Source organism: Cladophialophora yegresii, assembly GCF_000585515.1.
Source record: "Cladophialophora yegresii CBS 114405 chromosome Unknown aczIN-supercont1.6, whole genome shotgun sequence".
In the NCBI taxonomy this organism is placed as follows: Eukaryota; Fungi; Ascomycota; class Eurotiomycetes; order Chaetothyriales; family Herpotrichiellaceae; genus Cladophialophora; species Cladophialophora yegresii.
Genome location: NW_006913050.1, coordinates 1,819,663 through 1,831,821, shown reverse-complemented (window position 1 = coordinate 1,831,821; position 12,159 = coordinate 1,819,663). Strand labels below are relative to the sequence as shown.

At 53.1% G+C, this 12,159-nt stretch overlaps 5 protein-coding genes across 5 annotated transcripts; 4 read left to right on the top strand and 1 right to left on the bottom strand.

Annotated features, from left to right (window-relative positions):
- Positions 1 to 3,157: 3,157 nt before the first annotated feature.
- Positions 3,158 to 4,079, bottom strand: A1O7_08674 (uncharacterized protein; the record flags this gene model as incomplete). The annotated part of the gene is made up of 2 exons (XM_007762664.1): positions 3,158 to 3,286; positions 3,348 to 4,079. 2 exons carry the CDS (start codon positions 4,077 to 4,079, stop codon positions 3,158 to 3,160), a joined length of 861 nt encoding a protein of 286 aa, XP_007760854.1.
- Positions 4,080 to 4,678: 599 nt separating this feature from the next.
- Positions 4,679 to 5,803, top strand: A1O7_08673 (uncharacterized protein; the record flags this gene model as incomplete). Its single annotated transcript, XM_007762663.1, has 3 exons — positions 4,679 to 4,735; positions 4,789 to 5,255; positions 5,305 to 5,803. The coding sequence occupies 3 exons, from the start codon at positions 4,679 to 4,681 to the stop codon at positions 5,801 to 5,803; spliced, it is 1,023 nt and encodes a 340-aa protein (XP_007760853.1).
- Positions 5,804 to 6,085: 282 nt separating this feature from the next.
- Positions 6,086 to 6,659, top strand: A1O7_08672 (60S ribosomal protein L32; the record flags this gene model as incomplete). The annotated part of the gene is made up of 3 exons (XM_007762662.1): positions 6,086 to 6,133; positions 6,187 to 6,303; positions 6,429 to 6,659. 3 exons carry the CDS (start codon positions 6,086 to 6,088, stop codon positions 6,657 to 6,659), a joined length of 396 nt encoding a protein of 131 aa, XP_007760852.1.
- Positions 6,660 to 7,373: 714 nt separating this feature from the next.
- A1O7_08671 (pseudouridylate synthase) lies at positions 7,374 to 9,065 on the top strand (the record flags this gene model as incomplete). Its single annotated transcript, XM_007762661.1, has 1 exon — positions 7,374 to 9,065. The coding sequence occupies one exon, from the start codon at positions 7,374 to 7,376 to the stop codon at positions 9,063 to 9,065; it is 1,692 nt and encodes a 563-aa protein (XP_007760851.1).
- A 914-nt stretch (positions 9,066 to 9,979) lies between these two features.
- A1O7_08670 (uncharacterized protein) lies at positions 9,980 to 11,399 on the top strand (the record flags this gene model as incomplete). The annotated part of the gene is made up of 4 exons (XM_007762660.1): positions 9,980 to 10,040; positions 10,092 to 10,300; positions 10,354 to 10,516; positions 10,570 to 11,399. 4 exons carry the CDS (start codon positions 9,980 to 9,982, stop codon positions 11,397 to 11,399), a joined length of 1,263 nt encoding a protein of 420 aa, XP_007760850.1.
- Positions 11,400 to 12,159: the final 760 nt, after the last annotated feature.

The window sequence follows — 12,159 nt, the reverse complement described above, 5'->3', positions numbered from 1 at the left end:
GAAGCGCGGAAGTCGACACAAAGCTCGGAATGTGTAGGTGCAATTGCCCGAAGCCGTTATAATCCAGGGAGTGGTGCTTCGAAGCTGAAGGATCGTCCCTCTGTGGAAGCTAGTGCCGGCGAACCTCGAGTTACGTATATCCAAGACCAACGGACGGCAACCAGCGATCTATGGTCGAGACTGTAGACAACCGATGGTGTCGAGTAGAGACAATATGAGAGAAGGGCGCCCTAAAGCGTTGAAGAGGCAGAAAGAGTTCGAAAACAAGAGGAGTTGACCCAGTGCCGAAGGTGTGGAGATAAGAGGAAGAAAGGCAGAGGAGACCAAACGGGGGCGTGGATGGTGGCCCGTGGGAGTTGACTTGGAGCGTCCAGCGATGATGCTGGCGGACGCATCAAGCGCACCCGAGAACTGAAAATACGGACAAGTCTGGGGCCCGGCATGCTCTAGGTTGCCAGCTACCAGTGTCTAGGCTCGCGGAGCAACTGCCCCAACCAACAAACGAATGAGCTACTGAAGAAGCTGACCCATGGCTAATAATCATGTGGAAACGGCAGAGCTCAGTCTACGCTAAAGAGTCATGTAGCGGGCGTGGCCTGTACGGCATGATTCGGGACCAGGCACCAAGATAAGGGATAGGCAGGCTTTGCAGTTTATGGTCAAACACCGTCAGCCGAGTACTTGGGGCGAAGCCGCATTGCCGGTGGGTTCTTTGCATGAAGATTCCCAATAGAGCGGTACCATCAGACCACCACGACGGGAAGTGGCGAGGCCATTTATTATGGCACTGTCCACCGTGAAAAGATCGACTCCCACAACCCAACAGAGAAGCTGCAGGAGAGCTGCTTCCAGTTAGGCGTGAGAGTCTGTGCTTACACAGTAGGTTTCAGCTAGGACCCATTTCAAGGCCTCGCTAAGGACGCCAGGGAACCGGTGCTATGGCCCCGGGACATTCCAGCTACCTGGGTGCATGCATGCTGTCGCCCCAGTGGCCGACAGGAGCTGATTATTTGTACATATGAAGGGTGCGAGTAGGAGGGTGTCGATGTTTGGTACTTGCATGGTCACATTTTATGAAGACGCTGCAGATTCCCCGGGATCCTGTCTTTGTGAGATGCAACAATAGTTGAGTTGCCAGCGAGCTCTGCTTTTTGGGGCTGTGAGTGCCTTTCGCGGCAGCGCCAAGTGTCATTTTGAGTACGGAGTACCGTTATTAGTCGAACTCTGATTCCCATGTTCACACAGAATCGTTCGCTCCATTCAACAAACATGAGTCGAAAGGGGTGCTATTCGTCAGAGAAGAAAGTTTGTATCACGAGCTCAAGCAGTGCTCTGATTCTGGGTCTTTCTGTCCTTGTCTGCGCTTCTTCTCTGCTCACTCGCCAGTAGCTGTTCCGCATTACGGCGCAAATTACGCCGATAGCTCCTGTCATAGGCGAGCTTGAGCCACGCGACCTGCAGTTGCCCACAATTTACGTACCATGCACGCAGATCACCAAGGCTTTCCTCTGTATACAATACTGGGTAGAGTGGGGGGGCCTTTGAAGTTTCATTCACCTGGAGCCTTTTCAACTTCGTTTGACGAATCCATCGGCGTCTCGCAAGATCCGGAAACAGAGCAGCACAGAGAATTTGAAGCGCCTCCATTGCAAATAGAAGTTAAACATGCCTGTTAGTTTTCATTCAGGCGCCAATTGGTAAACAAGCGACAGCCTTTAGCCGGATGAAGTGAGGAGAGAAAGCCACGAGGTGATTTCAATCCAAAAAGGTAGCGAAAGGGGGATATGTCCACAACTTGGCAGAATGCCTATCCCTCTCGCACAGGTGCCGCTATGAAAACGATTACACAGCACCCAATCACGGTTGTTTTCGATTCTTACCAGAACCGCCGCGGGGAGAATGAGGCTGATTGTCTCTTAACTGGGGCAATGAACTTGGGCTCCTAACCCAGAATATAGACATAAACGACGACATTGTCGCTGCCCTTGCTGTTCGTCCGAAGTGTGATGGCCCGGAGAAAAAGTCTCGAACACAAGGGAAGCCTGTCAAAATACCACCGACTCGTGGCAACCCTGTGCACTCCCACGCTGCATCGCTTGGCTGCCACATTCTGCGTGGTCCCGTTTCCAACCAAGGCTCGAAATCCTGGCAAACCAACCTCAATCCTAGCGAAGCCTCGATAGGGGCGGTCTTCGGGTTCTGGACCGGTGGTCGGGACACTCCTGAGCCATCGCTAATGTTGTTCTGTTTCAAAGCCATGTGCTTTGAAAATGATAGCAATGGTATGGATGTGCATATTCGCATCCTGGGACGCGGTGCAAGGTGATACTTTCTGGATGACATGAGAACTACCAAAACCTTGAGCTTATTCCTTATTGAACCGCAAACTCTAAGATCCGACAACGAGGATTCATGGTGCACAGGCCCCTTACCCCAGCGTGTCCGGCCCAGCCCGCTGGTGGAAATGCGGCCCCTAGCGCCCAAGAACCTCATACCAGGGACAGCCAATGCAGCTTAAGCGGCTTCCCACCACCGGGGAATCGCCGGCTCGAAATGAGTTTGGGTGCCTTGGCTGGTTGCATGGTGCAGTCTTAGTAGGCCTCGAACAACAGTAATCCATTTCATCTGGCCAATCGTCGATCTTCTGACCCAGAAAGTCCCGAGGCATCTTGTTAGTGTACCCGGATACGAGGCACGAGGCACATTTCCACCACCATCATGCAGCGTGGTCGAAGATTCAGAACAGGTCAACAGAGTCCGAGCTACCGGCACTGGTGGCGCTTCCAGGACCTCGTACACGCTTGCCGATCTCCATGGTCCAAGCTCACCTACACAGTAAAGCTCGACCCATCTTAGGACTAGTACGTGGTACTCGTACGACTTTAAGCAAATAATCAGCCAGTTGCAGTTTCGACAACGCTGCGGCCAAGCAATTGATCTTCTGCCTCTGCATGCCCCACGAATCCAATGGACCTGGAGCCACGCAACACTGTATTCGCGAATGACAGCTATCTAGGCTTGAATGGCTCGGCGAAGCAACGTCTATTTATCACGCGGTCGGTTGGCAGGCCGTGAGCAAGAATCGGATCACTCAAGAACGGATCAGTAGGAGCGACTGCTTCAGCTTCATATCGTGTAAGGCATCTATTTTCAGTATTTAGCCTGGTGTACCGAGTCTATCCTTCTGCACCGTGCTTGTTGCTGTTTCGAGCAGGGCCCGGACGCTACCTAGGCCGTCCACCACGGTTTTCGCGACGGCGTATACTTTCAGATGGTCGTTCAGCCACTACGGGATTCGCGTATAGCGAGCACGGGCAACATGATCCTCCTGAGGGCTCTGTCGTCACGTTTCGATTCAGAAACTCCACCATTTCTGAGCACAGGTCAAACAGCCGGCTAGTCTCTCCAACAACATCTTGTCTCTCAACATCTGTCAGATGTGAGGCCGCTCCTGAGAAGCCAATCTTGAACTGATCTTTGAGTTGCTCTCCCTCCACATTGGCGTGAACAAGGTCTGGAAACTCCCAAAAAGACAACGGGAACGCTTCACCCAGCCAGAACTCAATACCAGCTGAGACAAGCTGACCCCTAATCCATCGACCACCATTGAACAGAGCGAGGTACATTGTCCAAGCATAAGCGAGCAGGACGTGCGGTCTTGCCACCAAGGAGCTCATGACTCTCCTATAGAAGACCTCGGCCAATTTAGCCAAAGACTCAAGGTCCTCAGCTTCGCCGCGCCCCAGCCGGGACTTGAGCACTTCGATATCACTTTGCAATCGGCTCTTCCTTAAGAGCTGAGGCAAATACATGCTCTGGTACATTCGATCCAGCCGTGAGTCTACACGGGTACAAGCAAGCTGTACTTTCATGAAGTCTTCAAAGGCCGAGTATATTTGGCCGTAGAGTATCATGCCTTTGGCGTAGTGGAGTGGTCTGTCGGCATGTGGTGGTAGACAGAGCGGCAGATGTGCGATTACCAGCGTGTTCAGTGCATGGTGCTTTTGGCGCGTTGCGGTGCGAAGTTGTTCTGACAACGAAAGCTGTGCGCTGTCATCTCGACACGGTTGAGTGGTCATATTCCAAAATCCTTTAATCAACGACTTTTGCTTGTCACGGGCCTCGCCCCAAAAGACAGTCTATTCAAGCGAGCAATTGTGTCTGTCGTGGGGCCGAATGAACGAGGAATCGCCGAACCCTGCGGTGACAGCAGACATAGCACGCTTCACCGTGAGTGAATGCAGAAAGGTAGAGGGAATAACAGCAGCACACAGCAGTGTCGAATCGAGCCCAGGGCCTGGCCTACCGTGTAGGCTACGGCCGGGCTTTCCCTGTCGCCATCCTGCTCGCCACCTGTTTCAGACTCGTGATATTCAAGAAACTCAAAATGGTGAAGATTGCAATTCGTGATTTCGAGTTCGCGGCAGGCATGATGACGACATTCCAGCAGCCCGGAATTCGTGGTGGAGTCAGCCGACACGTGATACGGAGGGCCACGGTATAATGGCGGCTACGGAGCGGTTGCCGTATGTAGATGTGCCGGCATGAAGTAGGCTAAATTGCATCAAAGGCTTTAGGAAGGACAGAGTGATACACCGTTGACGCTCAATTTCATTCAGCACTTTATTGATAAAACGAAGCCTTTCAGAATTCGAATTTCGCGCATACCATTGCCATCATGACGATTGGAGTAGCTATCCTAGGAGGAGGCATCTTCGCCCGCGAAGAACACAAAGTGAGTGAGAAGCAAGGCTCTTACCATCACGCTACTGATGATATGCGAATCAGCCGGCTGTGGAAGCGTCCAAGCACTTGACCTTGAAGGCCGTTTACTCCCGCTCACTGAAATCCGCCAAAACCTTGGAAGTCGACGAGTCACAGGTTGATCTCTATTCTGATGACTCCGGTGCTGGAAAGTCACTGGACGACCTCCTGGCTCGAACGGATATTCAAGCTGTTATAATTGCCTTGCCCATCAAGAACCAGCCAGAGTATGTTCGCAAAGTGCTCTCTGTGGGAAAACATGTTCTCTCGGAGAAGCCGGTCGCCGAGAACGTCAAGCAGGCCGCTGAGTTGATCAAGTGGTATCACTCGGAAATAGAGCCGAAGGGGGTAACGTGGGGTGTCGCTGAGAATGTCAGATACACCAATACGTCTGTTCATGCGGCCGAGGCTGTGAAGGGCAAAGGGAGGCAGTTGACTTTCCGATTGCGAATGCAAACGCTTGTTGATGGGGGCAAATATTTTGAGACCGAGTAAGTCAATCTCTGCATCGAGATCGAATAGAAGTTGATCACTGTACAGCTGGCGGAAAGTTCCTACTCACCAGGGCGGATTTCTCCTAGACGGAGGCGTACATTTCACCGCAGGGATCAGAATGATGTTGGGCAAGGATAATCCGCTCGTATCGTTGTCGGCGCATTCCGCCCAGCTCCAGAAGCACCTGCCTCCCGTCGACACCGTGGAAGGGACAGCAAAGAGCAAGCAAGGCACAGTCGGAACTATTTCAATATCGTTCGGCACGACTCACAAGGGAAGCGAATGGGCTGTCGGCTGTGAGGATGGATTCGTGAGCGTCACGGGCAATAAGGTCACGGTTGACGGTAAGACCGAGGAAATCCAGGACGAGGGAACCGGTGTTCCGCATGAGGTGAGGGCATGGGGAGAAGCGCTGGCGGCTGGAAAGGTTAATGAGCGACAGTCTCCTGAGGAGGCGCTGGCGGATTTGGAGCTGATCGAGGCAATGCTCAGAAGCGGTGAGCAGGGAGGTGTCCCGATCAAGCTGGAGCACCAGGAATGGTAGATACGATGAAGAGGGCGTCGATTATGGTCGAACAGTAAGATAACAGCAAGCGCACTTGCAAGCGTACTGCATTCCGTACTATGCAGAAAATGCGTGCAAAAGCCCTCTGAGCTCAAGGTAAACAAGGCTCAAGAGATACGCTAAACTAGATTCGGCTGTTGGCGTTCCCGCCCACAGAAATCTGGCTTGGCGTTGCGAAATCCAGTTCGAACTTTTGAGAGATCAGTGTCGGCACACTACGACCATTGAATCGCCCATTTCAACCCCAGACGATCAGGCAAGATGGTTGCCTCAGCTAAGCACGTCCCGATCGTCAAAAAGCACAAGAAAGTTCGTATTATCTGGACATGAATCGTACGCACAGAACTGACGAACATGCGCAGTCATGGTTCCGCCATCAATCCGACCGATTCAAGTGCGTTCCCTCAGCATGGAGAAAGCCAAAGGGTATCGACAATCGGGTGCGAAGACGGTTTAAGGGCCAAATGGTCATGCCATCGGTACGTTGAAGACACAATGTCGGATTTCGAAGGGGAAGATGAGTGCCTTTAGAGCACATACACACGCACATACGAGCATAGGCAGGAAGGACAGAGATCGCAAGGGCTGACATTCGAATCTACAGATTGGGTTCGGCTCCAACAAGAAGACCAGACACATGATGCCCTCGGGCCACAAGGCTTTTCTCGTTCACAACACCCGCGACGTCGAACTCCTCCTGATGCACAACCGAACCTACGCCGCCGAGATTGCGTCTGCTGTTTCATCACGAAAAAGAATCGAAATCGTCGCCAAGGCAAAGGCGCTGGGTGTCAAGGTTACCAACCCCAAGGCGAAGATCACCACTGAGTCATGAGTGGTTCGAAAATTGAGGTTTTGGTAGTGCGGCTGTGATGGAGATGGTTGCATGAGAGACTCCCATGGGCATCTCAAGCGGGAAAGGTCTACGACGGATGATAGGGGCTGATTTCATTCCGATGGCCTGGGAGGATGGAATGTAACAGGCGCGGAGCAACGACCAACATGAGAGACAAGAATCGATACAGTTGAAGACACCGTCAACTCTCATGCTGCAAATTGGTCGTCAGACCCATGAAGCATGTACACGCACAGGCAGATCCTGTATTTCAACGTCACGGGCGTTGTCGTCCCAGGGCTTCTTCAGATTACTGGCTTGGTTGGAGCCTGTTCCGCTATGACCTCTCGCTGCTCTCATCTTTGACCAGGTGATGTTGTCACAAATGCTTTCATCTTCTCGTACAAACGTGCACTCCAAGAATAAACGGTAGGCGTAGAGCTTTCCCCGTTTCATTGCCCGGCTAGAAGTGTCGTGAAGGCGAAAGATTTCAAACAGTGGCATTGTGCAAGGCTGCGGCTGTTGCGCTGTGGCTTCGAGGATGATCCACCAGATACTTTCCTGCCCTGACTCTACTGTTTTCATAGTACGATCCCGCCATAGTCGTGTCGCGGCCACGGCAGCAGGACTTCCTCTGCTCTTGCGACACCGCTGGCTCCCTCACCACGAATTCTTGCCTACTTGGCCAAGCGCGGGCGATATCCAAGCCCTAGCATGGCCCTGACGACGACCGAATTCAAGCCCGTTCCATTCTACGATGATAGGAAATTGCTCACAGATCCTCCTGCGGTTGCGGTCACGCCCTGCGACCCTTGGCCTCGGCCATACTACCTTGAAAATGGCCTGCGCCGGGTCGCTCCATACCACTTCACATACAACACGTTTTGCAAACAACGCTGGCGTGGGCGTGAAATCCTCGACATTTTCGCGGCCGAGTTTCGCGACCGCACCCGCGAATACTACAAGCAGGCAATAGAGACTGGCCGGATTTCCATCAATGGCAAGCCTTGTAATGATGTCCACACCATTGTCCAAAATGGCGATGTCATTTCACATACCCTGCACAGGCACGAGCCTCCAGTGACCGCGCAGCCCATACGAGTCATCCATGAGACGGACGAGATGATTGTCATAGACAAGCCTGCTGGTGTACCGGTTCATCCCGCTGGGCGGTACAACTACAACTCCGTGGTTGAGATTATGAAGGCTGAGCGGCATTTCTCCTTCAAACCTCTCCCGTGCAACAGATTGGATCGACTCACAAGCGGTGTCATGTTCATCGGGAAGACGAGCAAGGAGGCGGAGATGATCAGTGAGAAATTACGAGGTCGGACCATGCGAAAGGAATACGTTGCCAGAGTCAAAGGACGATTTCCCGACGGAGAAGATTGGGATGGGGACCCTATGCGTGGTGGTATTGTGAACTGCGAGGAGGCCATCCTACAGATCAGTCCGATTGTCGGTCTGAACCGTGCGCGAGCAAGCGGGAAGTCGGCGAAGACGCTGTTCAGACGGCTAGCATATTATCCCACGAATTCGAAACAACCGACGCTCTCAAATTCGAATATTGAACAGTCGAATGGACACGAAGCAGCACAGCCTGCAGCGGCAGTACCTGGAACGGAATCAGATGGATACAGCATCGTTCACTGCCTTCCCTTGACCGGACGTACCCATCAAATCCGAGTACATCTACAATTCCTGGGGCATCCGATCACAAACGATCCGATCTACAGCAATAGAGCTGTATTTGGTCCTAACCTTGCGAAGAACGAGTCAACAGGCGAGAACGACGAGGAGATAGTAGCGAAGTTGAAGCGTATAGGGAAGACCGAGGTTGCCAGCTCACTATCTTATGAGCAAGAGCAACTAGCGAAACTAGTAGACCAGACGCAGCAGATGACTGTCTCGGAAGCTGTCAAGCTGAGCGAGGCGTCGCAGTCACCCACTCCAACAGTGTCAGACCCATACTTCAAACCACTGCCCACTGGCACCCTGCACGCGGGATCGCTTCCTACAACCAATGGCGGCGATCCCGACGCAGAGTATGGTGCATTTGTCAAGGCGCACGACGAAATGGTAGCCGACTACAACAAGCGCAAAGGGGAGAAAATGACGGGCGAAAAATGTTCAATATGCGACACCCCTTTGTACTCAGACCCAGGGCCGCATGAGCTGGGGATATATCTCCACGCACTGTCCTATGCAGATGTTGCTGAAGGAAGCTGGAGTTACCGGAGCCCTGTGCCGCGATGGGCGCTACCACCTGATGGTTGTGACGGACCCCACGACATTGGAGCTTGGCAGTATCGTGGCGATGAAGTTCTCGATATTGGTGATGAGGGGGAAGACGCGAAGGTGAAGGACCGCCTGGGGCTGATGAAGAATAAAGGGCAGGTCGAGTGAGTCGCCAGTCGAGCAGCAGTCCCGAGCTCGTGCGCAATGCAATGTTGGCGAAGGGATGTACATAGTAGTCCGTCATAAATGCTGCGCGATAACAGAATGCTGAAGAGCTTTGCGCCGGAAAGAGCTCAAGCGAGAACACGCGGCGAGGGACTACTGGCGCAATTCTCTGTAGACATTATGAGCTGTCTCCAGCCCGATCGATCCTCCATCGCGTACTTGATTCAGCAGGTTATCGACATGATGGAAAGTCAATATGTGGTACCTGTGCACTGGAGCTTTCCAGAGAGTATCCAAGGGTTCGGTGATGGGAGACTTCGTAAAAGTGATCACGAGAGTGATCAATTACTGTACTGTGTTAGTCGAGGAAGGGACCAGACACTCCAGCTGGAGACGGAGATGCACACCGAGGCATCCCGAGCATTTGCACCCCTGAAGAGAGCGTCGGGGTCGTCATCACACTATGACAGCTAGCGATGGCGTAGGCATCGGTACGAGGGCGTCCGTACCAATTATTGCTGCTGGCGGTGGTGATGCTGTTGTGGTTGCTTACCCCAGGAGCCCAGCCCCCCTCAACCTTCGAGCTCCCCAAGTCAAGCCCTCCGACTCCCATCGCATCTCATCTCCCCGATCGTTTCTATTCCCAATTGCGCTACGCGGTAGCCTCAATTGTCTTTCCCCTTCTGTGTTGCCGCGTCCCTCTTGCTTCGAGTGAGAAGCGACGAGCCATCCTTCTTGCATTCCTTATCTGAATTTTCACACTCATTAGCATTTACTCGACCTGGCCCGGAAGCGCTGCCGGCTCTCGCGCTCTCCATTCCTCTTTCCCGCGCATCCATCTAGCCTTCTCTTTGCGGCGCGCCGGACCTCCTTCCTCATTAATTCAGCGTCGACGGACCCCAAACTCTTCACGGGCCATGGCGCGATCATTACCCGCGAAACGCAATCCCCTTATTGCGCCCGGCACAGCACCAGCTCGTTAGTCAAGCGGCGCAAGAGAACTGACTCAAGACTGACGTGGTTCTGCAGATGAAGAGCTCCTCGGGCGCAGGCGGCTGGGAAAGACGAAGTTGTCCGTCAAACCTGGGCAGATTGGAACGTCGAATGCGACAAAGGCGGAGAACCTCGGCCACTTCGAATACGCGCATTTGCGAGCTCCTCTCCCAGAAGACCTGACAGGCTCCGAGATATTCGCGTCGCAGTCAAACCAAGCTCACCCCGAGACTTATTTCCTTATGGTAGGGAACCCATCAGTGAACGAATCAACGGCACGTCTGACATGTTGTCGCAGAGGAGAAGTAAAGATGGGTTTGTGAGCGCGACTGGCATGTTCAAGATCGCTTTCCCTTGGGCTACACATGCAGAGGAGAAGGAAGAGCGCGACTATTTGAAAGGCCTTGACGCGACCAGCGAAGATGAGGTCGCTGGTAACGTCTGGATTTCGCCCGACTTTGGTATGGATGCGTCGCGGATCTTCAGAGCCCTTCGAACTGACCTTGTCCCGCAGCGCTGGAACTCGCCGAGGAATACGGCTTGAGCGAGTGGATTCGCGCGCTTCTTGATCCGACGGAAATCACTCAAACGCCTTCAAGCACTAAGAAGCCAATCGCAGCACCTCCCAAATTCGATCTTCCCGATCTACCTTCCAGTAAGACCAAAGGCCCGGCATCCACCAAAGGACCTCGATCAAGGAGAACGAGGTCAGTCTCTCCAAGTAAAGTAGTAGGGACTCCGGCGAGAGCGAAGGCGTCTCCTAGGAAGAGACAGACGAAAGCGCAGAAGGAAGCCAATATTGCTCATGCAGAAGCGGCAAGCGCCTCGCTTCAGTCGGCATTGGACGATGCCGCATCTGTCGCACAGTCAGTCCTTGATGACGCTGCATCTGTATCTGTGGCGGGAACCGACTCAAAACTCGCGTCTCCTGAAACCACTATTCTGCCGTCCCCACCGACGACAAGCGTTGAATCGGACACGGTCAAGGTCGAGGTGGATCAAACAGTCGAGACGGAGGGCAATACCCAGATTACACACACGAATGTCATAGTGGAGATGCCTGCAGGATCACCGGAGCTTCCTCTACCTGAAGATACGGAGAAGATGCTCGAGACGGCGAGAAAGATGGTTGAGGAGGCCAAGGCGCTGGAGAGTTCTCCCAAGATTTCCAAGAAGCGCAAAGCAGCAGAAGCAGACCCCAGCGACATCGACGCTGAACTTCCCGCGCAGCCGGCAAAGAAAGCAAGAGTGTTGGAAGAGAAGCTGAAGAGGGAGAAGGTGAGGACACGAGCGGTTCTCGGCGTTACGGCCACCTTGGCTATTGCGTATGTTTCCTCTGCTTGATATTCCCTTGTTTCCATGCTAACATGAAAAGTGCCGCGATACCTTATTTCTTCTAAAAGCGAATGCGGGGGCTGTTGGGTTGTTTTTCAAATTATTGTTTTGAGATACCAGTGGTTGGAATTTAGCAAGAGAGGGCTTTTTTATCGCAAGACAGAGGCAATTAATGGGGAAGGGCGTGATCCAGCCGCAACGGATGTGTGAAGCCTCCAGGCTTCAACCGTCAAACGGATCCTTCCAGCTTCCCTCTGTCTGGATCGAGAATCCGATCCCAGACTTCGTTTCTCCTTTCAACGGAATTTAGAAGAGCAAAGGAGTCCACGTTTGGGCCTCGGAGTTTCCTACCAGCAGAGACCCGCCTAGCCCGAGAGCTTGGTTGTCAGGAAAGCTTCTGCCCTGCCAATGGAAATTCAGTTCGCAATAAGCTTCATCACATGGGAGAAATTCTCCGAGCTCGCCTGACTGAAAATGGCTGCTGGCTTTTGCCTTGGGACGAAGTTCCATATGGCGGTCATAAGTTGGATCTCGAGTTGGAGTAGCGGTTTGGGAGGCAGGTGATGCAGTGTGAGGGTTGATGGGCTGTCGAAGGAAGGGTTGGGTCAAAATCGGCCGCCAGCTGTCAGGGTCAGAGATCCAGCACGTGGTCTGCCGGAACAATTTAGACCCACGTGACTCGCTGCGTCTCTAACCGCGTCACCGGCGCTGAAACACTCGATGAGCCAGATCTTAGGTCTTGCGCAACGGACCTGTGCTTCTCTGCATT